General features: G+C 45.8%; 1 protein-coding gene across 8 annotated transcripts in view; it reads right to left on the bottom strand.

Moving 5' to 3' along the window:
* The window catches only part of Zfat (zinc finger and AT-hook domain containing), a 179,049-nt gene that overhangs the window by 84,275 nt on the left and 67,349 nt on the right, over positions 1–27,425 (bottom strand). For all 8 annotated transcript variants that reach the window (XR_007347257.1, XM_048802174.1, XM_015486509.2 and 5 more), the window contains 5 exons: positions 24,614–26,061; positions 23,563–23,795; positions 14,530–14,617; positions 12,711–12,860; positions 9,305–9,478 (listed from right to left, as the gene is read on the bottom strand). Coding sequence is in view for 7 of the 8 variants with exons in the window: in XM_048802174.1 (XP_048658131.1) it covers positions 9,305–9,478; positions 12,711–12,860; positions 14,530–14,617; positions 23,563–23,795; positions 24,614–26,061 (2,093 nt within the window). In the remaining variant the exon portion in view is untranslated. The remainder of the gene's footprint in view (positions 1–9,304; positions 9,479–12,710; positions 12,861–14,529; positions 14,618–23,562; positions 23,796–24,613; positions 26,062–27,425) is intronic.

Consider the following 27,425-nt stretch of genomic DNA (forward strand, 5'->3'; position numbering starts at 1 on the left):
ACTCAATTCCTTTTTACTTCATTAAAAGATGTCCAAGAAGATTCATTTAATAGTGGGTTCCTCAACCATATTTTAAAATATCTAATTCACAAGAATTTGATTTAACATAATTATCTGAGAGATGAAATGGGATGAAATAATTGACGCTTTTTGAGTACTATTATACCCCAACCACTTTATGCAGGGTATTTCACATTTTTTCCATTTATTCACTCTATAAAAAATTCACAGACATGTACTATAAGCCAGGTGCTGTTCTAGGTACTAAGAGATTAAAAAAAGAAAATGTAATTAAGTCAAAAATCCCTGCTCGTCGAGTTTACAATCTAGTACATGACTCAGAAAACTGAAGAGTACATTGAGAAAGGCCTAGGAGAAACGATAAGCAACATGGATGAGCATGAAGTGTTGGCAGAAGAGTTCCCATAGTTGAAACAACAGAAAAGCCAGGTAGAAAAACCAACAAGGGAATGTGGAGGGCTGAGGGGTGCCGAGACTCTACACCCACGGAGAACCTACGGAAGAACTTTCCTGGAATAGGACTCTTCAGTGAAGACCTAAAGGGCAGGGACAGGGTGTCCACTGAGACAAGGGAGAAGAACTCTCCAGCTAGGAGGAAGGTCCCCAGCCAATGCCCTGTGCATACCTGGGAAGTTTAAGGGACCGAGAGGTGTAAGATGTAGGTGAGCTGGGAGCTGGGCAGAGCAGAGGAGATGAGAGCAGAGGGCGTGTGGACAGGCTGCAGGGCCACCTAGGGCTTAGGGAGGATCTGGGCTTTGACTTGAAATAAGCGCAGATATAAGAAAGGTGACGAACTCTGGTGTGGGACCTTGACCTCTGCGTCAGCACAGTCACTGGCCCTATGTTAAGAGCAGCCCCTGGAAGTGGAAGTGAGAGAGACGCCAGGAGGTGGCTGCTAGAATGGAGGCAAGTGTGTCTCCCTCTGCAGGTGAGGACGATGGTGCTTCCCATCCCACAAGGTCATGCTGGCTCTCAACTATCTGCTTCATCACTTCTGACGTACACATTTTTCACACTTTAGTATCCGGGAACTGGAAGGTGCCTTAAAGTCGGAAAGGTTTGCAGCTGGTTCCCCCAGTCAGAGCCAGTGGCACCGTGTGAGCAGGTGTAAACTTGATCTGATTGCTCATATCGTCACCTCAGTTAAGTTACACATACTGGTGTCAGCATCTGCAAGGAATTTGATTCATTTTGAAATGCCTTCAAAAAATTTTTACTTTAAGGGCTGGCAATGAGCTCAATGGCAGAGCACTTGCCACGATGAAGGTGCTGGGTTCAATCTTCAGCAACACACACACACACCCCTGTTCTAAACATGAATGGTTATCATGTCCACCAAAGTTAAAGACAAAGCCCCAGGGCATGAATGAGTGAAGCAGGTATTCACACCTGAGGGAGGACCCACATGTTTTCCTGCAAAGCAATAACACCTGAAAGGAAGCTCATGAGAGCAGACAGAGCTGAGTTATAGTGAGTCACGAGCCCATGTGGCAAAGGACAGCCTGCTGCACCCACCGCAAAAAGGTTCAATTGAAAGGAGCAGAAACTCCCAAAGCCTTTGGAAAAGAGGACAGAATGAGGAAGCAGTGAGAAGGAAAAGCATTTCATGCTCTCCTGCAGGATCCGAGAGCACCAGCAACAGACTCACGGAGTGGGCACTGCAGCCTGGAAGAGCATGCTGGAGACAAGGGCAGGCATCTCTGTGCCCAGGGTGCCCAGGACCACACAGGGGACTACAGACACTTGGTAAATGGCCAGAATCACTCATAACAGTGGGAACATAATTCAGGAAAATTACCAAATTACTTCCCTATTTTTCTTTTTTATGTACATGAGAAATATATGATAAAATAAATGTATGTTTAATTTTTTTTAAAGAACGAAGCAAGAGTTAATATCCACTTGGACTAAAAAGGATATTGTGAGGTGCTGAGAAGCAGGAGATTCCAGGGTTGTGCTGAGAGAACTAAAAAGGATTCACCTAGAAGTAAGCAGGGATCAGCCAAATCTACCCTGCTTCCTGCTTTGTGCAGTTATAAGTTAAAAATGGCTTTTACATGTTTTTAAAAAGGTTTATAAAGACAAAAGCAAAGGCAAAAGAAGATATTTCAGAAACTGTATATGCCTAAAATATTTACTATCTCTTTAACAAGACTGGCAGCCCCTGGGCCACAGGAGCCTGGGTCTGGAAAGGAAGATCCGCAGCCAGTTGACCAGGCCAGTTTGAGGAGCCCCTTAGATGTCTGCCTACAAATATCCAGAGGCAATTACAGCAGCAGGTCTAGGGCCTGGGGCCTGGGCTGGAAATACAAGTTTGGAAGCCCTCCACATAAATGGAGTCTAAAGCTGAGACTGTGGAGAGGGAGAGCATGGAGCATGTAAGCACACCAAGGAAATCACCAGGGACAGAGCCCTGTAGCCGTCCAAGAAGCAGACAGGAGGACAGAACAGGAGCCTGGCAGGGGCAGCCAAAAAAAAGCAGGAGAAAGTCCAGGGAGCATGGGGTGCAATCTGCTCATTGGAGCTTCAGACCCCTCTGGCACAGGGTGTGTAACTATAGGGTGTGAAACTATCCTCACTTGATGACGAATGAGGCTCAGAGAAGCAATCTAAACTAAGTCAACTTGCAATAAGTAGCAGACAAGACCCAAAGCCAGGCCTCCCCAGCTCCACTTACCACTTGTGGCTTCTCTACAGAAGGACCTATGAAATCATACTGATACAATAAATACAATAAAAACCAAATGATCTCTGACAGGCTCTGAAGCAACATTTACTGTTAAATAAAAGGCTGACTATATGGTTAGAGCTTCAGCCAGGCAGCCTAGGGATCTCTGTGCACACAGTTCCTGGTGAATACAAAGCTCAGCACAGATGAAATGGAGTGGCTCGGTCTTCCCCAGAGAGGAAGAGGAAGGCATTTTTCATAACTTGACTGAAAAATTCCAAGTTTATAAAAGAAGTAATAATTAAATGAGAGCTAAAAAATATTGATAAAAATTAAAAGAAAATGAAATAAAATAATGTAAATGTGTATAATAAAATTCTGTTAAAGCAGTATCTTACAAAACAATGACCTAGAACAAAAATCATTGAGATAGACCAACATTTCAGAACCAGACCCTACATCCTAGGGAATCCCAGCTCTGCAAAATAAGTCTGGAAAAATTGATTTCTCTATAAAGATGCCAGATTGATAGAAAAACATGTGATAGAAAAACAGCACACTGAACTTCATGAATACACAATTTAATAAATGTTATGAAACTGAGATTGGGGCAAAGAACAGGTAGCCAATTATCAAAGAAAGGCAAATGGATAGATAACACTCCACATCACCCAGTTGCTAAGAGTCTCCAGGGGAGGGGAGGGGAGGGATCAACTCCTGCAGCTGTCTTCCTGCCTTCTGGTCACCATATAGGCAAGATAAGAGGAAGAGGAGGCCTAAGAAAGGAAACCAGAAATCTATAAAAGGGCAAGACCCTCCCTCTCACTCAGACACCATCTCTGGCCTCCCTTCTCTCTGAGGAGTCAGAGGAGCCCTCTCCTCTCCCTCCCCAGCCTTCTGTTTCTTAAATAAAATTTAATATTTGCTCTTGCCTCAGCATTTCTCAGTTGTTTATCTCCAATATCTGGGAAACATTACCTGATCCTTATTTTCAAGACTGTTATTAGCTGGGGGCTCTGCCGGGATTGTCACTGAAGTAAGCTCCTCTGCACCCTACATTTTTCTGAGGTGTGCCCTTCTGTCACTTTCTGGAGGACAATAATGGGTACCCACAAGCTAATTAAATACAGGTAGTGCAAGACAACATGCTGCAAGACTCGGGCAAGGGAATTCAGGACCTAGGTGTCTCCTAATCACCTATTCTCTGCATTAGGCATGTTGGGTTCTGCCAAAGCCATTTCTCACTGTCCCATCCAGGCTCATAGCATATCTGGCATCAGTAGACAGTGTCCCTAATCCCAGTTTGTCTTTGGCTACAAGGAAAAAAAAAAAAAAAGGGTTGACACAACTGCAAGATTCTGGCTGGGGCCACTAGCTAAGGGATCTTAGAGATTTCTCTGTGGATCTCCTCTCCAGACACCAGAGGAATATGCTCCACTCTAAGTCATTTTCCCCATGGGTCCTCACATTTGGAAGTTTATAATGACAAGAAGACATTAGACATTTGCTGCTAACCCTCAATCCTGCAGGGTCTGTCACAGGGCAGACCAGAGTGCTTCATTCACTCTCACCAATGAGGCAACAGTAAATCAGGCAAGACCACGTGGCGATAGACGGGTGTTGCTGATTGTGAGAAGCTTGTTGGGAGATGACCCTAACAAAATGGAGTCTCCTCTGGTCCAGGAGCCTGGGTTCTATTTCTCATACTGAGGTGGGAGCTTCATTTTCAACACTTATGCCAGGTTCACCACTAGTCTGAATACTGAAAGGTTGGGATTCAGTCTGAACCACACACGCTCAAAAAGTGCCTCATTTTCGTCTGATAATTTTCTGCATCCAAACCACCTGGGGGAACAGACTCTGGTCTCCAGAGGAAACATAAACTATAGCATCACACCTTAAGAGACAGATTCAACAAAAGAAAAAATGGTTAAAATGCCCTATATATGAGGTTTTGCTTCTCAAATTCAGAACATCAGCTTTCCTTACTTCTTAGATTGTGCCAGATCCCTAATTCTCTCAGACTTGCACATGAAATGTAAGCTATAGAGGCAATCATCCAAAACTACTTTTTAACCAAAGTTCGAAAAAAGAAAAAAAGGTATCACTTTAAATTCAAGCTGCTTGTGAGACCTAAATGGCTGGCATCTTACCTATTCTTGCACTCTACCACCTGCTTACTAAATAGGTTGCTCCCTAAACACTACAGCACAGGGAGGCAAAATAGGATGGTCCCATATATACAAGTCTTCCTTACCCTGAGACTCTTTACCTGAGGATGTCAGGATTCTCACATTCTTCAAATAACTGGACATACTCTAATCTCACCCAAAAGTGCCATCTGATCTGATAAAGCAGTTCTGCATGCTCCTTTGTAGAGTAATTATGGACATGTCATTGTTTTAGAACTCCTGTTTTAAATTTTCTATATTTTTGAGCTTGTGGTTTTATAGTGAATTGACATTTGATCCTGTGTGCCTAAGTTAATATATTTTTCTGATAAGTTTTATTTTATCTAACTATAGAAGTTTTTAATACTCTCTGTTCAGAGGTCAATTTTTCAAGGATTAGCTCTCAAATACATTGGAAAAATCTACTTTCACAAAATCATAAGAAAGACACAGACATGGTGATTTTGAGAATAAATCTGATAGCCATCAAGGACAAGTGTCACCTGAACCCTTGATTTCAGTGTCCACAATGGCTATTGGACTTTACATCTAACATTTCCAGCTGTACAAACCTGCCCTATATTTAAGTCATAATGTAAAAGTCTGGGAGGCTCCATTTTAATTTCGAACAGGTTAAAAACAGATTACTAACAGGTTACTATTAGATAGGTTACTATTAGCATTGTCTCCAACCTGTAGAGATCTACCTATAAAGAGCTACAACATCTTTGTTTCCTGAATGTTTATTTATATGTGCATACCTATGTATTGTATTGTTGTGTCTACATATGTACTTGTGTCCACACATCATGTATATGGTATCAAAATTGGTATATAGATAAATGATCACTCATAAATCAAAATTTAAATGAGAAATGGACCAAATACCTTCCAGTTCACGTAACTTCAAAAAAAACTTCAATTTAAATTAGGTAAACAGATGAGAGTAAATATGTCTTTAAAATTATTAACTCACAAATTTTTCTTGATGGTCAAACAATTAAGAGTTTTAGTTTCTATAAAATGTCTAGAATGTAATATCTATTGCCTCCAGGATTTTGCTCCAACAGGGAAGAGACAGCAAATACTTTTAACTACACTTGTCTGTTATCTTGGTTTTTACTGTTAAAAATTAGTAAATCAGTTTTAACATCTATGGGATTAATCATAAACGTGTTTGTTAGCAAAGTTAAAGTTCTAAAACATCATCTGCTAAGTATAAAATCAACAACTCTTGACTTCTTAAATTCCAGAAGGTAATATATTTAAACACTAAATGTGTTTTCATAAATTGGTAAATGGAAAAAGGCTTACAAATGCTTTGGTTCTGTGTCTTCACTATAAACCAGGTTACTATTAGATATAATTATACATACAAAGAGTACAAAAGTTTTCAACTGAGGTTCAATTAAATTAATATAAAAACAAACTATTTCATCTTATTAAAGTAGAATAATTTGTCTAAATTCAGAAATTTCACAAGGACTGTTTCAACATGTGAATTAAAAAGGGGTCAACAGCTAGGAAAGAGACAGAAGAAAGGTCTAAGGATGGAAATATATTTTAGCATGAAAGTAGAAGGAAAAAGAAATGTTTCTGGATGAGAAAGTCTTTTGTGTAGTAAAGTAAAAAGCTATAGAATATCTAAGTAAATTATAGAAGGTTAATGGAGGGTAAATCTCAAAAAGTTTATGTGTGACTAAGTGGCTATAATTGGTACAATCTGTTAAAGCTATTCAAGGTTTTTCCTAAAGTCAAATATTATTGTACTGCTATAAACCAAAACTTTAATCCCCTATGTGTTAAAAGTAATAAGGGTTTCTGCAATCTGCTCTTATCTATCAAGATAATTTCTTATGTATCAAGATAATTTCTTATGTCTATTAAGTTTTATTCTTTAAAGAAACTAGTCTAAAAAGAATTAGGGTTGAAGGGCTAAGGCTGTAGCTCAGTGGCAGAGTGCTTGCCTAGCACTTGTGAGTCACAGGGTTCAATCCTTAGCACCACATAAAATAAACAAATAAAATAAAGAGTTAGGGTTTATATAACATTCCTAAAAGGGAAACCCAAACTGCTTGCCCCACATCACCCACTCTTAGCCTGAAGCAGCTAGAGTGGTCATCTCCCATTCCCCATCACAGTAGTAAGGGTTCCCTAAAGGACAGATAATCAGTGTAGATAATGAATGACTGGGTCAGAAAGATGGGGTCTAATTCAAAAGGAAATAAAATGCTAATACCTCCAGAGCATTTTCCCCTCCTCCTACCTGTTACCATCCATCTCCAGGGAACTCTCTTCCCAAAGCAAGGAGTTGTTAATGAGTACCCCTGTGCAGCTCCTTTCCCACCTTTTGGGCAGGTGTAGAAAATAGGGAGAGGCATGCCCAGGGTGGCTCCTTTCACCTTTTGTTCATTCCCACCTTTTGGTCACATAGGCAAGATAAAAGAAGGAGGGAGCATGAGATGAAAGGCATAAAGAAGAAATCTATAAAGGATCAAGACAACCCCCAACTCCCTCAGGCACCAGCTCTGGACCCCTCCTCTCTAGAGGAGTGAGTCAGTCAGTGTCTGTCTGTCTCTCTCTCTCTCTCTCTCTCTCTCTCTCTCTTTACTTTTTATTGATTTTTAAGACCATTATCAAAATCATAAACTAATAATTATCCCCCAATGAGGAAAGTTTCTTTTATCACATGGGTTTCTCACATCCTCCCTCTAAGGCAACACTGGTGATCCAGGGCCCACCTGGGCAGACATCCTGACCATTGCACAGCCTTTTTCCACACAGCCCAGATCCTCAGCCACGCCCGAGGCCACTGTGCCCATTCCAGTCCCCATGAATGCCTCCTGACCCTGCTACCACAGCGCAGGGAACACTCCAGACTCCCCTGGCTCTGGGGACAGCTGCTCTTCATGACTGAGGATTTCAGCAAGAAATGTGCAACGACGTCAAGAAACATGATTCTTGCTGAGATGTTGACACAGAGGAGAGATAAGTAAGGCTACTGCTTGAGGAGGTACAGAATTCACACTCAACAGATGGCCTTGATGCCTTTACTAATCAACGCCTGGCTGCTTAACCCTCATAGTTTTTATTTTGATTATGGATGACCGTATGCAGATAGGACTGTACAAGTTTTAACAGTCATGACTCTGGCTCTATTTCTCCCTTCACCAAGCCCTTAACCAATCACTTCGCGGAATCCCAGTCAACCCAGGGCCTCTCCCCTCAGTCCCTCAAGCTCAACCCAATTCCTGCCAAGGATCCACACTACAGGACTGATGTTCAGAACATACACACAAGGCACGACCTAACAGCTATACTATCCCCTAAGTTCTGAAGTTAACGATCACTGCTGAGAAATTTGACCTTCACAGGAAACTAATTTTTGTATATAATTATGGAAAATTTTATAAGTAAAATTTATAGATCTGGAGTATTCACAAGTCCCTTATACAGGTGGGGTTTCTAAGTAAAAAATACAGTTATTTAAAGCCTTTTGTGGTTTAGCTGCCTTTTTCTTAGAACAAATCTCCTTTCCTGGGTCCAGCCCATGCCAGGGGACACATTTCAGTGCTAGGCCTCTCCACCCTCCTAGATTCTTACCCTGGTCCCCAGGGCTCCAGAGGCCCTCCCACATTCCAGTACTCATCCTCACTGTGGCCTCCCCGCCAGCCCCCAACCCACCACATCTCAGCCTCCCTGAAGGCAGGAGCTGGGTCTTGGAGAGGATTTGGGCTTTTACTTAGAATGAAAGCAAATCAGCACAATTACTGACCTATCCTGACAGAGGATCCTGGGGCAGAAGTGGGAGAGCTGGTAGGAGTTTGCTGCAAGAATAGAGGCAAGGTGTCTTCTTATGTAGACAAGAAAGATGGTGCCTACAGACTAGCACCCTGAGAATCTACCATCAGGATTGGCACACACATAATCAGCCAGTGGTTCTCAAGGAGTGAATGAAACCAACAATCCACTTGGTATATTTCACAAAGTCAAGTCTTTAGGTTGAGCCTCAGTTTGAACTGAACACAGGAGCCCTAATGTGGCTTGGATGAAAAGGGCACAAGCTTGAAAAATCAAGCCAGGTGCAATCAGAGTTGCCTCTTTGGGTCTCCAAGCTCCAGGTGGAATGGTGGCTAAGGAAGGCAGAAACTCTCTGAACCTCAAGGCCTTCTAAGGATGCCTCACTCCAGGAAGCTCTCTCCCCCACATCTCACTGACACAACTGCATCCCAGAGTATTCATCCTGCACCTTCTGGAAGTCAGGCAGGGAACAAAGAAAGACAGGCCAGGACCTTAGTGCACCTTGGGAAGATCCACTCTCTAAAACCATCTCTGTTCCTCCACCCCCGTGCACCTGCCCCAGGGACACCACAGCCTCTGCTGGGTTTGGCTGGCCAGCCTCAAGCCACAGATCTGCAGAGCACCACTGGGGTGGCTGGCTCACCATCAGCAGTGTGAAGTAGCTTGTGGCTCTTCAGTGTTCCTTTGGATTTGAATTTCTTGCCACACATGTCACACAGGTGGGTCTTCTCAGTGCTGTGACGATTCATGTGAGCCTTCAGGTTGCTCTTGCTACGAGTTGCATACTCACATAAAGAACATTTGAAGGGCTTCACACCTACCAGGGGAAAAAAGTATATATCATTTTCACATACACACTTGCATGTGTGTGTGTGTGTATGAATCCAAAGGAACAGATTTACATTGACAGTGTCCATCTGAACAAGGAGGCACACTTGCTCCTCCTGAACACACTCCACACTCTCAGTGCCAGGCTCTTTCTAACCTGTCCCTCACATAAGAATGCTCTTTCCTGCTGGGCAGCCAAGTTGCCTCCCCCCTGCTGCCTTCTCTGACCTTCTCACATAGATTTCCCACCTGTCAGGGTTCCCAAATCCTATAACCTTACTGCTAGAATGTTCACAGCACAATACTGAAAGCTATTCACATCTGCATTGCCCCGTAGTCTGGGAAATCCCAGGGGACAGAAACTCTGAGCAACTTACAGAGCCGACAGTCATTAAATTCAATTGAACTGAGTTAAAATAAACAAAATCAAGGACCCCAAGGGCCTTTGCAAAAATCAACGTGATTGGGCACTCAAAATCAAATGTGAAAACAAACATTAATTCATAGGATTAACAGCTTTATAACACCATTTTGGGGCCAATGACTCAAACTGTAGGAGCACCTGGCATCAAACTATTCCTTTATTCAACAAATATCTATAGAGGACCTACTTTTACACTAACCTCTGAGGGCTAATCTTGAAACTGAGAAGGCTTGGTCCCTGCCCCAGCTGTCCAGAGGGAGATGCAGACAAGTAAATAGCCATTAAAGCACAGGTAATATTTTATGAGGGTCAGAGATAGCGGGTTCCCTAGCCCTAAACACAGGGTAATGCTTGGCAGGCCAGACATTTTCACCCACTGTCCATAACATCTATGACTTTGGAGTTGAGAAAATGGAGGCTTTAAAGAGACTGTAGGATGTGTCCAGGGGCATAGACACTTATGGGACTAGCATACTTCACAGTCCACCAAAACCCATCATGGAGCTGGGGTTCTGGAGATAACAGTAATAATCTAACCACAACCATAATAAGCTGCGTGACCTTGAACTAATGCTTAGAATACAGACATCATGTTTGTAAGTGATAAGACCATCAACCACCTCCCAAGGAACCTCTGGCTGCTGGCCTGTGTTCTGGGCAGTTCACATCTAATACACCTGCATGAGAACAGGCTGCAGCCTGGTCCCAGCCTGGTGAGCAGTCTTTCTGGATCACATGCTGATCCAGTACCCTGACCAGGCTCTCAAACACCAGTCGCAGCTATGGACAGATCAGCAATATCATCACTAAGGAGGAGTCCACACAAGAGGAATACACTTCATAAATGTGAGAAGAATTGAATTATATTCAGGTACTATTTAACCAAGTGTTCTTCTAAAAGGTTAAAGAGCTCAGGAATGCAGACAGAGGCTCTCTCACAGTCCTAAGAAGACAAAGACCTAACTTCTGTTCTTCATCTTGAGAGGAGAGAGGAGAGCCACACTGCAGCTCAGAGACTCCTCACCCTCCCAGTGCCCGGCTGTGCCTGGATGGCTGTGTACCTCTACACCCTCATGTCACGTGTGGTCAAGGAAGAGGTGCAGCTGAAGTGGCCAGCCTGGCTGTGAAGACCTCTAGCTTCCCCGGGAGGCAACCCCACTGGGAGGGACCAGATTCTGCCCCCTCCATGCTCCTTTGCTCTTACCCACAGGAGCCAGTGTTTAGAACAGCTGTGGGGATAGTCCCAGTGCATCACTCAACCACAATGAAACCCTGAACAAAAACAGATCCTCCGAACAATGAATGTTATGTGTATAAAAACATGGCTACACATAGTTAATTATTACAGCTACTTCCCATGTTTTCTTAATTTTTCTTGGTATTTTCAATGTTTTCCTCTTTTATTTACTTGGTTGTTATTTCTATTTTCCTTATTCCGTGTATCATTTTGAGAGAGAACAGAGAGAATGAATAGTTATCATGTAGGGGTCAATTCCATGGAATCAAGTACTGCAGTGTGCACAAATATGCTTTTTTTCCTACATGATTTCATCACTATAGAAATAGTCAGACTAGCCAAAAAATAATAATATCAGGACTTTCCAATGAAAAGCAGAAGTCCTTGGTTTTTCTGAAACTTTATCAGAATTCTAAAATTGCTTAAAATATTAGATTTCTCCCAAATGGTAAATACACATCAAAGCACATCCCAAGGGGGTACAGTAGCATCCCAGGTCTCCAGCTCCAATGCAGGAAGCCTTTACTGTAGGTTTTACACCAAGACCTCATTGCTCCAAATCCCTGGTGGTTTATATTCCCACGGTACCTGTCTCTAAGGTTACTGCAAGTACTGAGTCCAATAGTGTGAGCAAAGCACTGAGCACACTGCCTGGCAGCCCACAAGCATCAGTAAATGCCAATAAATGAAAAAGCACCTCCCAGCCTTGGCCTCTGGTCTCCAAGCCTCTGGCTCCTCCAGGCTCCTATACCACCAGCTATGCTTCTCTTTCCTGGACTGTTGGCCTCTCCCTTCCTAACAGTTCCCCTCGTGGCTTACAATAGGTCATTTTTATCCCACACTGCAGAAAATACCTCATCCTTCAGCCCCTCTTTAGTCTTGTTCTCCCCCTGCCACATTTCAGGCTCCTAACAGGCAGGCAAGGGGCTACTGCTAAAGTCTAGAGGGTCTCCTCCTGGCCCTCGCTCCTGCCTCATCCTTAGTCTCTAATAGAACCTCAACCTCCAACTTCCTCTAATCCCAGAGAGTGGCTTGGCTCCAGGTGCTTCCCACAGACAAGCCCCGAGCACAGCCCACATCCTCTCTGCATGACTTCATCTCCACTTGGCACTCCCACCTTCAGAATCTCTCCCCATGACATGACTGGCAGCAATCCACATGCCTGCAGCCATCGCTGCCTCTGTTCCGTTCACTTGTAACAACACAACAGTTCTTCATGCCCGCTATGGCAATGCACCATGGCAGGCACCAAGCCATTGCTGTGAATAAGGCAGTGTCCTGCATCTGGCACCTGCTTTCTGGCAGGGGAGGCATGGTGATTTAGCTCAGTACAACTGACCCAGAGCTAGGAAGAAGTGCAACCTCTGCTCACTGCAAATGCAGCTGATCAGGTAATGATGCCATCAATGATCTCAGCTGGCTGGTGGATACAGCTCTCTAAGCTAAAGAAAGCCCATCCGTAGGGACGTGAGGACAGGGCTTCCTCCCCATAGACTCCCAGAGTGAAGCATGGAAGCACAAAACTGAATGGCTGCTCCATATGGAAAGACAATTGTTTACCTTCATGAGCCCAAATATGACGCTGAAGGTCTGAGCCATTCTTCATGAAGTAGAAATCACAATACGGGCACTTCATAGCTCTCTTTCCAATGAGCCCCTTCAGCTGGACCCTCCTCCCAAGAACCTCAGAAATGGTGTTCATGGAGACCTCTGAAACAGAAGTAGACAGCAGTCAGGGAGATGAAGGCCCTCGGCCCAGGGTAGCAGCACCTACGCCTGCAGGCGCAAGTCAGGACATGCCTCATGGTGTCATGAGATAGCATTTTTGTCTAAAAAGCTAAATCAGAATCTGATAAAGCTTCAGATACAACATCTGTTGACCATAAAACACAAGGAGTGAAGAAAAATCCAAAGCAATAATCAGATGAATGTAGAACATAACATAGTCTCTACAAAAGAAACTCAGTTTCTCTCAGAAATCAATAGCATGGAGAAAAGGTCTGGGTGGGAAGGCTGGGGGGCCACAGGCAAGTGACATAATCACTAAACAAAAATGCCTGTCACTTAAGATTAGATGAGCAAATACAAGTAGAAAGAAGGACTCACTGTTAATTTTGCTTTTCATGGTGACACAGTGGTTAGGTTGAGAAAACTCTGACTTAGTATGATATGATTCGTAAAGTTTTCATGGGGAAATGGCATATCATATTCTTAAAAAAAAGTTTATAAGGTAGATACACAAACAGAGAATCTGCAAAATGCAGATGCTTGTGAAAGCTGAGTCATGGATACATGGAGTCCTTAACTTCTTCAGTGTACTTTCAAATTTGAGGTTTTCCATAATAAAGTTTAAAATAATGAAGAAAGAATGTTTCACCTCTCTTCAAAGGCTGGAAATTTTACATGACTACCTTTGGCTCACGTTAGGCCACTGGTCACTTAAGACACAGGTTACCAAGTGAAGGACAGAACTGGGCCTTCACAGCATCAGGTGGCCCATGTGCTGTAACACTGATGAGGGCTCAGGCAGTCCATTCCCAGAGAAACAGAGGTGTTTACTGCCCTTCCCTTATTTATCTGCCTCCGTGGCTTGTCATTCACAATCAGCGAGTCGGTTCCTTTATGCCAGGGCAGATGGGAAAAGAGGAAAGAGGAAAGGAGCAGAGAGCCACATGTCTGGACTGTCACACATTTACACAGTGCAGAGGGCTGGCGTCTGCTCTCCCTGGCCCTGCATGTGTAGGGGGAAGCCCCACCTCAAGGATCCCGTGGGGGACAGGGAGAGTACAAGCGGCCAGCACACCACAGTGTCAGCAGGCGGAGTGGCCACAAGAGCCTCCCAGAGGATAGGGCTTTGAGGGAGGATAATGAACAGGAATTAACCAGGCAAGGGAGTGTAACTTCCTCGTGTGGATGCCCAGGTAGTCATGGGTCACACATCTGAGCAGTATGGGGTGAGAGGTCCACACTGTCACTCCAAGTCAGGGAAGCCTCTCAGTCTGGTGGGGCCAATGCCACTTATGCACCACCACTTTGGATAACACCAACTTAGGACAAGGGCCAGGCATAAGGAAGGATCTAGGTCAGAGCTGAAGCTGAGGAGACCCATGGAAAGGCATCTGGGTTCACATTGAAGGGGAGAGGGGTCACTGAAACCACCAGGGGTGGAAGAAGGCAGAGCTAAAGACCAGATGAGAGCAAAAAATGAAACAGCTACATAGCTATCCCAGCTTTAAATACGAATGACTATTTCCCTCGAATTTAGCATGTCTTCATCCCTCTTCATTCCCACATAGCACAGTTAATGTAAAATGCTGAGTTTTAAAATAAACATAAGCATTTTAAAATTAAACTTCCACTCCAAAATCCATAACCTTACCAGGATGGTTGGTCTTGATGTGTGACTTTATCAATCGATCTTCTGAAAAAGACTTTTCACACACAGGACAAGAATAACTCCTTTTGTCCTTAATAGAAAGAGAACACAATCGATTGGCCATCTGTAGAAAAGTAACTTCCACCATCACCATCGTCACTACCACCATGACCACCACCTCCACCATCAGCAGTGGCAGACACATGGTGCACTCTTCCAAGAGCTTAACTGCCTCCACTGGGCTCTGCACAGCCCAGAGAGCTCAGTGGAGGGGACGGGAATCAGCTCTGTCTCAGGAAGGGGCTTAGAAGCCAGTCCTGGGGCTGGGGTCAAGCCACAGTCCTAACACCTGGACCAGTGCTACTCCACAACCCAGCAGCAGACTGTACTCCCAGGGATGGCTGTGTGCTCTGCAGGGGTTCATGTGAGTCACTATACTGAGATTCCCAGCAACCACAAAAGGAAAGAGCTGCTCATGTTCATGTTATAGATGGAGAAGTTGAGGCCAAAGTCTGAGAGAAGGGTCGGGTGTTAGAATAGGAGTGTCCAGGTGTCCCCGCAGGAGGCCTCTTGCCACTCCAAGACCTTTCCGCAAGGCTGCAGGAAACGAGTTCATTCTGTACCAGTGGCAGTTTGGTCAACCGTGATCACCGGTGTTACACACCCAACCAGGAGCAGCTCTCAGGATGACCCCACCATATACTTTGCTCATCTCCCTGTCTCCCAGAGCTCACTTGAGAGCTACTTCACATCAGTTTTCCCCAGAAGAGTCGGTGTTATGAGTTAAACTGAGGTCCCCACAAAATTACTATAATGGAGTCCTGACCTCCAATAGAATGTGACCTTCTTGGGAAAAAAAGGTTGCTACAGAAGTGACCCAGGTAAAATGAGGTTGCCAGGGTGGGCCGTAATCCAACATGACTAGTATCCTTATAAAAAGAAGAAATTTATATACAAATTCAGGGAGAATTTCAGGTTGAGGCACCCACAGGCCAAGGACATTGAGGCCAGGACAGAGTCCTAGGCAGATGCTCCCTCACAGTCCTCAGAAGGAAGCGACCGGCTGACATGCTGACCCTGGACTTTCAGTCTGAGACCACAGATGCCTGCCGTGTAAGCCACTCAGTGTGGGCTCCTCTGACACACCTCCCAAGCCCATGTCTTGTGGACAGCCAAAGCCTGGTGGGAAGGACCTCTGCATGCAGATGAAGGAAACCCGAAAGCAAGACTCACAGAAGCCCTTGGTTAAAGAGACACTCTGGACCTGGGAACAGTCCATGCTCACATGAGGGTTGGCGGCAGAATTCCCACCTGGGAACTCAGCACCCCGTAAGTGCATCCCTGCCTCAGTGAAGAGAAGGCATGCCCACAGCCCATGCCACACCCACATACCACCAGCACCACACCACACACACAAGAACGTGCCCAAGGTCATGCCACCACAAAGGGCAGGGATGGAAATCCAAACCAGGCCTCTGGCCTCCAGAGCACTCTTGTGAGGCTATGATTAGAGGCACAGACTCAGGTCTCAGAGCCCCCGAGATTCCCCCTTAAGAGCTGGGAACTTGCAAGGGATTTGACTTTCCAGTGCCTCCGTTTCATCTTCTATTAAATGGCAATAAAAACAGTGCCTCACTCATGGGGTCCCAAGGATGTCAAGAACATACAGAGCAAGTGGGGTTTTCATCCATCTCGGCTCACATACTACACTTCTGCATGTCATCCTGCAACTTGGCACAAGACGCTGACCTTATTTTGGGCTAGTGTACCCCAGAAATCTCTATGAGAAGGGTATCTAAATGAGTACCCCCAAACTCCTCTGTGGGTTGGTTCTCTGTGCTATTGCACAATATCTCCTGAGACTGGTGTTCCCCAGAGCACACTTAGGAAAGGGGATGTTGAATTAAGAAACAAAATAAAAGTCTCTCAGAACAGTCTGAACACATTTCCCCCCAAACACTGGGACCCAGAAATGCCTGCCAAGCCCACATGTCTGAGTCCAGGCAATTCCCGAGGACCCATCCTGAGCTCTCTGGCCAACCACAGATCCTACTGCAACACCAGGCTACATCAAGCAACTTATTGCTTCTCAGTGTACTCCTGACACTGTCCTGCACTGCCCTCGACCTTGTGCTCACAGTGCCATGCTGGAAAGATGCACTGAGCCCTCCCTGCACCATCCTGGAGGAGGCCCCACCACCCTAGTGGCCCCTGAGCACCCTCATTATCAGGGCTGATGGAAGTGTTCAGAAGGGCTTTGAAGGAGTTCACACTGATCTCCTGGGGCCCTTGCTATTTGATTTTCTTCTTTTAATCCCTGATAGTCTGAAAGCAATTTATCTTAGAGCTTATAAGGACTCCTCTTTTGTGATGCCTTTGAAGACTGCCAGAAGGACACAGACAGCGTTGGAGGGAGTTGGGGAAAGGGTGGACTCTTGGAACCCATTTACTTCAATTTCAAAATATCAGTTTCTTCCTGGAGATGAAGCCCAAACACACACAGCAAATTTAAAAAGAGCTGTGGTTTAAAGAACTCCTGGCAGGGGCTGGGGAGTGGGAGACAGGTCAGGTCATATGAATTCGAAAGAGCCCAGGCCTTGGAGTCTGTGTGTTCAGATGGAGGCACCTTCAAAGCAATCAGGACCCTCTGAAAGAAGTGGGGTGCCAGCATGAGCCACGGCATGGTAAGTGGTAAGAGCCAGCCTCAGGTCCAAGGTGCACAGCCCAGTCACTACTCGGAGCTCCTTGAGGAGGTGGCTTGGGCCCCAAAGGACTGAAAACCAGCACTGGGTGACAATATCAAACTGAACCTCCACACCACATGTATGTAACCCACGCATGAGTAAGTGGCTCTATGAAATACCCAATATCAAGTCACCGAAACACAGGCAGGGAATTTCACACTAACAACTTCTCACAAATAAATTCTGTGGTCATGGGGTTTACTTACCTCTAGAGCCTCACTCACTCATTCCTCAAAGGTTATAGGACCCCGTTACGTGCCAGGGATGAAGGTGTGAAACCCAGGGCACACTAGCTCACTAGCTCACTAGAGAGACACACCCATACTCAGAGCCCACCAATCAGCGCGGAGGGAGGAGGCCCAGGAAATGCGGCGCTTAGGTCGGGTAGGTTTGATCAAGTTAGAAGCACCAGACTGAGGACTGTGGCAGAAGATTTTACTTTCCACTGGTGACAGTCCTGTTTTGCCACGACATACACTTTCAGTGCTAATCTCAGCTCTTGCTAATATACAGATATTCTACATTCAAGCTCTGGTCGCCTAAGGCCTCTTGCACAGTAGATGAAATGCCCCAACAGGACCACAGAGAAACCAGCTTGCTTTGTGATCCAATAAGACAAGACCACATTCTTACAGCTCTTGAAAAAGAAGAACACCATATTCAATCACTTTAAATAATGGTTTCCTCTACTCGATAAAAATACATACTGACCCGAAGTACCTGTTTATTTCCAGAAAGATATCAAAGGTAGCTTCCTCTACCTTCTCTGGGTTTTGCTATGTATGTGCACATGTGAATATGGCATAATGAATCCCACCATTATGTATAATTATAGTGTACCAATAAAAATAAATGAACAGGTTTTTTTTTTTCCCCTAACAAAAAACAGAGAAAGTCCAAGGCACAGGGAATGAAGTGTCATGTCACACACCATAAGCCTGGCTCCCTGCTGTTTCACACTTCTGTTAGGAGGAACTGCTTTGACAGGATCCCAGAGTGCCCCTCAAATTGTGACGAAAGTGGGAGCCCAGGAATTGCACTCTAACAATTGCCCCCACTGGACTGTGACTCAGGAGGTCACTGATTACATCACGGAGGTCAGAACCAATCCCCATGGATTATAAGCCACAGACTTCTAAAACAGGACCCCCTGGAGGTCGCCCACTTGACAGCACAGCCAGCACACTGTATGCACTCACAGAGGAATGCTTAACCTTAAACCCAGGACCCAGAAAGCAGCCCTCGCCCTGGCTATGGGTGAACACTGCTAAGTAGTTCTATTTTATTCTATCCTATTTTGTTTTTAAAATAGCTAGCCATGCCATACTAAATGGATTTCACAAGCTTCTCATGGATCATGACCCATGAATCTTTCCTCTGAAAGAATGATAACCTGGGTGTTCTGGACTTATTTTCTAATTTAATCCTCACAACTCTGAGAAATAGGAGAAAGGACCTTATCCCCATTTTACATGAGAAAACTGAGGCTCAGGGGAGATAAGCAATTGGCCCAAAATCACAGAGATGGATATGAGATCTGAACTTCAGCATATCAGAACCCAAAGCCCCCTTTCCTTCTCCTAAAATTGTGTTTTCTAAGTCTCCTCTTTACAGAGTTTATACAATGCTATTAAAAAAAAAAAAAAGAATTTGCTCTGGAAATGTCATCGACTAACTTCCTTGACTAGGTCCCCAAATTTCCTTGATGCCGATACAGCCGGCCCTCCATATTCATAGGTTTCTCATCTGTGGATTCGACAAACTGTGAATGCAAAATACTGGGAAGAAAAGTCTGTACTTTTTCTTGTTATTATTCCCTAGTCAACAGTATAACAACTGTTCAAATGGCATTTACTTTGTTTAGATATTATAAGAATTCTAGGAACAATCTGAAATGCCTGGGAGGTTATGCATAAATACTATACTAATCTATGTAAGGACCTTGAGCATCGTTGGATTTTGGCATCATGGGAAACCTAGAACCAATCCCCATGGATACCAAGAGATGATTGCATATCTTTGATTAAGAACTGACACCACAGAGTTACTAATGGAAAAGAGGAAGTGGTGGGAAGAAGCTATGCTAGATGTGCACACTCTTTTCAATCATTATATATATCTTTAGCTAAGAAAGAATGGGCAGAGTCACAGAATTGGCAATTTGCCAAGTTATCCCAGCATCCTAATGCAACAGGAATGGACCTAGATATAGGCCCTTTAAAGGGTAAGAGGGCTGCTATTTTAAATGGCTTTAGTTTTTGCTCTGCATGGAAATCTGAGCTCAAAGCAGTAAAAGCTGAAGCTAATATGGAAAATCCCAGCCAGAATTATAGCAAAACCCGCTCCCATGGCCAGGGTCATGGGTAAAGGAAGAAAGCTCCAGTCTCCATGCTTTTCCCGATTAACAGTGCCACTCCCTAACCCAGCCAGATGCTGCCCTGAGGTTCCTCAGCTCCACCACGAGGACATCCTTAGGCTCTTTCACTTCTCACTCGTTCCCCCATCTCAGAAAGCAGGGAGGTGTCACTCCACTTTCTGCAGAAGGGAAACAGAGCTCAGAAAAATGAAGACGTCTGCACAAGGGTACAGAACTGGAGCTGCCACCCTGTCCTGTGACCTACATCCCTAAGTTCATCGGCATCACGGCAATGATGACACCACTCCCGACGAGAACAAGGGCAATGAAGGGCCCCTGAAGACAGCACTGCTGAACAAGGATGGGGCGCAGTTTCTTCTTACAGTTTTCAAATTTTTGAAAATGTTTTTAAGGATAGTCTATAGTTGGGAGCTCCACCCTGTGACGTTACCACCAGAAATACAGCTTCAAGTGTCCCTCAAACTCAGCACAGTGCAGAGCATCCACACAACACAAAGCCATCCAGCTATGACAAGGAGCATAGTGTGAACACAAGCTACACTACCGATGACAAGATGAAAGACACAGTCACAGAAGACCGCGGCTCAGGCAGAAATGTCCATAACAGGCAAATCAAGAGATGGAAAGTAGGGGCTCAGTGAGTGACGAGAGCTAATGGAAATTTCGGGCTTCTTCATGGGATGACAAATGTGTTCTAAAATTAATTGTGCTGATAGTCACATAATTATGGATACAATAAAAGCTACTGAATTTCACATTTAAATGAGCAAACTGTATGGCATGTGAATTATATCTCAATAAAACTATTACCACAAAAAAAAATTCCTGGTAACTTTCCTTGCAGACCCTGAATTCCTCGTAGAACATCTGGAGAGAGCAGCTTCACTATCAGATCAAATGCATCCACATTCAGGGGAGCAGAAGACTTCCCAGTGCCGGCTTGCCCATGGAACCCGTGGCTTCATTACAGAAATAATTTACAGGCTCAAAGACAAGTGTTGTCTAAACTCAAAATACTGGTACCTTTTTTCATAAATCATGCTCCCAGCATAGCAGCAACAGCACACATGTGGCACAGAATCAAAAAGCTTTCCCTGGGCTTGTGCCAGAGAGTCTCCTGGGCCCTGGCCCCCACGTCCTCTTGCCTGACCCAGATCTGCTCATCAACTTCAGAATCCTCCTTGCAGGCCCTCCCTGGAGGGCACAGGGCATGAGGCACCCTGGTGACCTGGCTCACACCCACTGCCTACTGCCCTCACTGATCGCTTCTCCCCAACAACAGGAAGAGTGCCTAGAGGCAGGGACCCACTTTACCTGTACTTGAAGTCCCAGCTGGAGATGATGACCTCTTGCTTCAGAAGGAGCAGCAGCTGTTCATCTCTGAACAGGTCTCCTTTGTAAGACTTGCAAATGTCAGTGTGGCCAAGGAGGAAATCACACTGTAACACTGCTAAGAAAACGCGCATGCTGACGACAGGCAGGGCAGCATGGCTCTCACGGGCTGGCCAGGTCACGCTGCCGTGCTCAGCCCTGCACCTCTCCATGAGCAATGCACAGAGACCTTCACTAGCACAGCGTGGGCCACACAGCAGCACAGAAAGCACCCACGCAGCCTCTGCCCTCCAAGGACAAAGCCTACCTCCACCTGCTCCTCCAAATGACAGAGTGGCAGAAAACCCACCAAGAACAGTGTGGCTGAGGATGACTGGCCAACACAATGGGTACAATGCGGGGCAGGAAGGAGAGTGTAGATAAGAAGCCTCCTGAGCTGCCCAGGTGGTGAATAATCCTCTGCTCCTGGAGATTACTAAGTAAATAGCGCACAGGATGCAAACAGCCCCTACCTCCCCAGGTGCCTTCGCCTCCTACTGATAAGACAAGCACTTAGAAGGAAGATTTAAACCCACAGAAAGAGACATGCCAGCGTCAAGAGGAATGGAGGCTTCTGACTCAAGCCAATGACCTCGGGGATGTTTCCAACACTCCCCTGCTGACTGCAGGCCCCCAGTGTGGCAAGAAGCTGAGCAACAACATGGAGCAAAAAGATAGCTGGGTTAGACCAGAAGCCTCCTGGAACACACCTGGCATGGGAGCAAAACCCGAGTGTGGAATAAACGAGGCAGCCCAGCCGGCCAAGTTCATCCACAACTGGCCCCAGCTGTCATTCACTCAGCCTAAGGCTCAAAGCCTGGAAATCCAGGGTGCTACAGTCAACAGTGCTTATCCAGGCCAGGCACTGTTAGAAGAAACTGACAAACGTCCCTCACTTCATCCTCAGCTCAGCATGGGTAAACTGAGGCACAGAAAGGTGATGGGACTCAGCCCAAGGCTGCACGTGGGAAATGGGGTGCCAGGGTTAACGCCCAGCAGTGTGTTTCCTGCTTTCACCCACCACCCACAGGTCTTCTCCCAAGAAGCTGCTCTCACACCAGCTTCTCTCTCTCTCAACCACAGAAGACCGTGCGGCAAAGGCACTTTAGTGAACTCTGCCACCTCTGTTCTTCTTGCCCTAAGAGGGAACTGGAAGCAATGTCAAACATGCAGTAATTCCATAAAAAATTACAAACTACATGCCTTGATGCTTGATGGCCTGCTCAGAGGTGGCGGGGAGATGAGGAGGAGGAGTGGGGAGGATGAGAGGAGAGACAAACAAGGAAGAAGAAAAACTGTAAACCAGGAAGTGCTGGATGCCAAGCAGAAGCCACACACAGCCAACCACAAGGCCAGCACCACGCCCACCTCTTTTACCTAGAGTATTCCACACAACCTCCCAGTATCCACAGGAGAGCTCCACAACATCTATGTGCACATGGGGAGGGGGTATGTAAACACATCTGCATATAAATCTGTATATATGTACCTGAGTTTATATGTAAGCATGTATGTAAACGTGTGTGCATGCATATAAAATGGATTTTTATGTTTCACACAAATTGCTGTGAAAAGATCTCAGAAAGGACAGGTGATCTGTCCAAAGCCACAGAGCCTGTGAGCATGCTGGAGACAATATTGGAAGCCAGCATTCAGCCTCAAAACCCACTGTACCCAAATACCTTGACTTCACCCTTAGTGACGAAATGCCAGGGGGTTAATAGTTTTTATGCCACAAAGCCATGGCAGCACACCAAATTTCTGAAGCCTCATCTTGTGCTATCTGTGCCAGTAAACAATACAAAGTTAAAACACAACCACCCCTGGGGCCAGGTGTGCCTACTCTATGACTTGAGACAGCTCAGATCACTCTCAGGTGTTAGCCTCTTGAGTCAAGTTGAAATTTACAAAAATAAGCATTCATTCATTGTTACATGATCTTCCACCAGAGAACTAAACCAATACTGCCACTGTGAATACCGACAGCACCTCAAATTAACACATCACTTTTTTTAATAAAAGTGATTCACAGACACTATGAGTGCTTTACGACAAATAACACAATAACATGACAACAGTCCTCACTAGCATTCTCTGTGTTCTTAAATGTGCCCAATACTCCTAGTACAATCATCTAATTTAATCTGTTATCTAATTTAATCTCCCAACAACGTTCAGTGGCAGCTATTATCATCATCCCCATTGCTGGTAACTCTTCAAAATGTCATTTCAGAAATCCTTGCTTTATTTCTATTCTGTAGATCTTTCTTCTGGGGACGTTTCTCAGACGCTGACAAATTTGCACAGAAAGCAATTTGTTCATTCTAATCATTTTTTTTCAAAATATTAGTGACTCCTGGCTGTGAAAGCAGTCTCGTGGTGCCTTCCGTGAAGGAGGAGCTGGGAGGGGAAGGCCCTCTCTGCTTTCAGAACTGGACATCCACATGTGGATGGCCTGCAGCGGGGACACCTCCATATGCATCAATCTGAGAAAGCAATCAGCACCCAGGGGAGACAGGGCTGCCACTCGGGCGTGCTACTTACCAGCTCTGTGTGAACTTTAAGATGTGCCTGTAGCTTATATTTATCTGGAGTCGAGTAGTCACAGCCGTCAGTGGGACACTTCAGCAAGATGTTACTGTGTTTCTGAATTACATGGCGTTTAAGGCAGTTTTTGGTGATGGAAGAATAATGACACTGGGAGCAATAATACAGATGTTCCCGGGTGTGGGTGCGGACATGCATGTCAAAATGCACTTGGTACCAAAAAAGTTTGCCTAAAAAAATATTTTCACATGAGAACAAGGAAGTTTCTTTTATACTGAATTTGAATTTTTTAAAAATTATTATTATTTTTTAATACTAGATCTCTCTCTTACGTGCTTGTCCAGGTCACCCTTCATGCTTTCCACCACAATTCTGTCTGTAAATTACTTTTCAACAGTGGCAGATTGCACATATTAAGGTTCTATCACCTTGTGCATGTTGTCAGGGATGGGGAAGGGAAAGAAATGTTCCTTGAGGACCAAACACTATGCTGTACATGCACAACCGGAGGAGTCTCTAAGCCAACCCCACTGGCAGTCCCAGGACACTGGGTGTGGAGTTGGGCTCCCCACTCCCTGCATCCCAACTCCCAGGAGACCCAGGAGTCGTGCTTTCACTGTGCACTGGAAGGGTGCCATTTGGGGCCTCTCTACCAAGAGCTGCAGCCGTTTTCATACCCTCTCTCTGCTCACCTAGAAGTGGCCACAACTCACAGCTCAACTTGACACCTGTCACATACCAGAAGAAAGATTCTTCTTAGGCAGAGTGCTGACAGAGGCTGTGTGTAACCCTCAGCATGTGCATGTGACCAAACCAGCACGGTCAACTGTGCAGTCATCTTGGCTGCCTCCAAAGATGCCAACTGCTACCTGCAACACAGGGTCACCTGTTCCTATCTACCATGGAGGAGGGTGGCTCATTTAAGAGTTGTTCTTTGCAAAGAGACATGAGCTCAAGTAGAGCCCGAGGTAACAGAATCCTGGGCATGGACAGGGCTGCTGGGAAAGAGAGCTTTACTTGGCACACGCCCGGTGCGGCTTTTCCTTACCACAGTATTCACACTCCAGGTCTCCATAAACCTTCCGGATCCTCTCACACAAGCCAGTGTTCATTTGCTTCTTCTGCAAACTATCCAACACCTTCATGAATGCAGTGCTGCCAGGCCGGTGCTCAGAGGCAGGTTTGCAAGAGTCAGGACAACACATGATGTCCCGACTATCGGCCGCCTGAGGAAGGAGGTCTGCAGCCTCAGCAGGGTTTGACCTGAGACATCTGCTAGGATCTGGTTCACTGGCTGGAAGTACAGCTGCCTTCTGGCCCTCGCTTGGTGGGCTCTCAGCACTCTCGGTCTCCTGAGTGGGTCCTACATTTTTGGCCTTGGGCAGCAATAGTGTGATTTCTTGCCCCTGAGTCTGGGCTGAGCCTCCATGCTGGGGATCCAGGGTTGTCTCAGCAGCAGCAGCAGCAGCAGCCTCAGTAGAGGAGGCATCATTTTTCAACAAAAAATCATCTGAAACCACAGCTAGAGAATGCAAATCTGATGTGACCACCGTGGTTTCCAGTTCACAGGGAGACAGGGCAGTACTTTCCACCTGAGTGGGGGCCAAGGGCACAGGCATTTGAACAGGAACTTCCAGTTCCTTTTGCCCCTCATCCTGCTGAGCAGCCTCAGGACAGGTCTCCTCCTTGAGCACATCCATCCCCTGGCACACACACTCCTCCTCCACGAGCTGCAGCTGGTCTGCCAAGGCTTCCTGTTGGATGTCTCCCCCGGGTTCCAGGAGGCAGAAACTCTGGTTGATGGAGCTGGTGAAAACCAAGGCTTCCTGGGCTGGCCCGTGCACCTCTTTGATGTGGGAGCGCAGCCTGATCGAGCTGACGAACTTCTTGAGGCAGATGGCACAGACGTACACAAAGGGGTGCTTCCTGACATGCAGCTCCAGAGCCTGGTACTTGGTGGCCCCATGGCCACAAAGCTCACAAGCAAAGGGCCACTTGTCACCATGGACCAGCATGTGGCGATCACGGTCCAGCTCGTTCTTGAATTTGCGCTCACAGATGTGGCAATCATACAGCAGCTGCCGCTTGCCTTCCCTGGTCATCAGGCGGAGCTCGTCCAAGGCCTCCTTGACCTTCTTGTCCTGTGGATCATGTGTGTCCCGGATGTGCTTGATGAGGTTCTTGACATCGGAGTACTTCTTCTTGCAGAAACGGCAGTGCTGCTTGATCTTCTTGTGCACCCGCTCGATGTGCACCTTGAGGTGGCCCTTGCTGAGGCAAGTGAAAGAGCAGTAATCACAAGCAAACTTCTCCCCGGTGTGCTTGCGCAGGTGCACGTTGAGGTTGGCCTTGATGGCACTGGCATAGCTGCACTGGGGGCACTTGTATGGCTTCTCGTTGGTGTGGATCCTCAGGTGGGCCTGTAATGAGTGCTTGAACTTGAAGACCTTGTTGCAGTACTCACAAGTGAAGATTTTCAGCTGGGTGGGACCTAGCCTAGAGACAGAAGACAGCACAGTTACTTTCCTCAGTAAGCAAACACCAAATGCTTAGTAGTGAACTCAGTGAGGTGGAGGACGTATGAAAGCATCATTCACTCAACAAATAGCACTGGAAGAACAGCTGGCCAGTCACAGACCAGATGGAAGAGCAGGTCCTGGTCCTGTAGGAGCTCAGTCTAGGGAAAGAGAAGATAGGCCACACAACACTGTGGACAGGGTGGCAAGTACTGAGAGGTATATATGCAGGGTAAAAGGAGAGAGACCTCTAATTTGGACGAAGGAGCTGGGAAAAACTTGCTGAAAGAAAAGTCTTAAAAAATAAGAAAGAAGGCAGAGGGATATGAGATGTGTCACTCACGACAGCAATCATGTGTGTTCAAGAGCTGATCTATTCACTTTCTGGGATTTTTTAACAGAACCAGTCTTACTGGGATAAATTCAGTCTCCATGAGACTAAATACAACTAGTTTGTTCAGCTGGTTTTGTTGTTGTTTGGGGACAGGAGGGTCTGTTTGTTTGTTTTGGGTACTAGGGATTGAACTAGGGTACTTTACCACTGAATCACAGCCCCAGCCCTTTTTACTTTTTTATTTTGAGAAGAGTCTTGATAAATTGCTTAGGGCCTCAATAAGTCGCTGAGGCTAGTCTCAACCTTGCCATCCTCCTGCCTCAGCTTCCTGAGTCACTAGGATTATAGGCCTGTGCCCCTGCTCACTTGTTCTGCTGTTTTGATAAACCCAGAACTGCCTGTTCATTCCACTATCTGTTGGGATGACCTCATTCCCATTTTGCAAGTTTCTGTGTAAGGGCCACACATTAGGGAAAGACACCAGGCCTTTTTCCAGGTCTTTGCTTCTTCCAAGAGAAGAAGAATTTGGAACAAGTCCTAGAATTCTCTAGCTGAGCTCCCACCTCTCCCTCTCTGGAGGAGGGGCCTGGCTGTGCAGACAGCAGGTGCTCAGCCTGGGAGGCATCTGCACACAGGGCCAGCAGTGGCTTGGCTTGCAGGTGTGAGCAGCAGGCTGCCTCATACTGCAGCACAGCTAGAAAGATCAGTCCCCACGGCAGTCATGGGCAGAGCTGACATCAGACTCTGTCCTTCTCCTCGATCATGGCTGGTTTAGACCGCAGATGGGAAAACACATTGTCATTTATTAAACTCATATACATTGAAACAAATGACTGCCAGTGATTAACACCTGCCAATGTGTGATAGACACTGTCAGATTTTGCATGTGGTAGAAAATAAAAGCATGGTGTGCCTCGTAGAGCCTGTACCCTTCAATGTGGCAACACAAACGATAAACAAGATAGAGCACCAGCTAATGATTATTGAGGACCTCTAACATGGCCAACTGT

Source organism: Marmota marmota, unplaced genomic scaffold (genome assembly GCF_001458135.2).
Source record: "Marmota marmota marmota unplaced genomic scaffold, marMar, whole genome shotgun sequence".
NCBI lineage: Eukaryota > Metazoa > Chordata > Mammalia > Rodentia > Sciuridae > Marmota > Marmota marmota.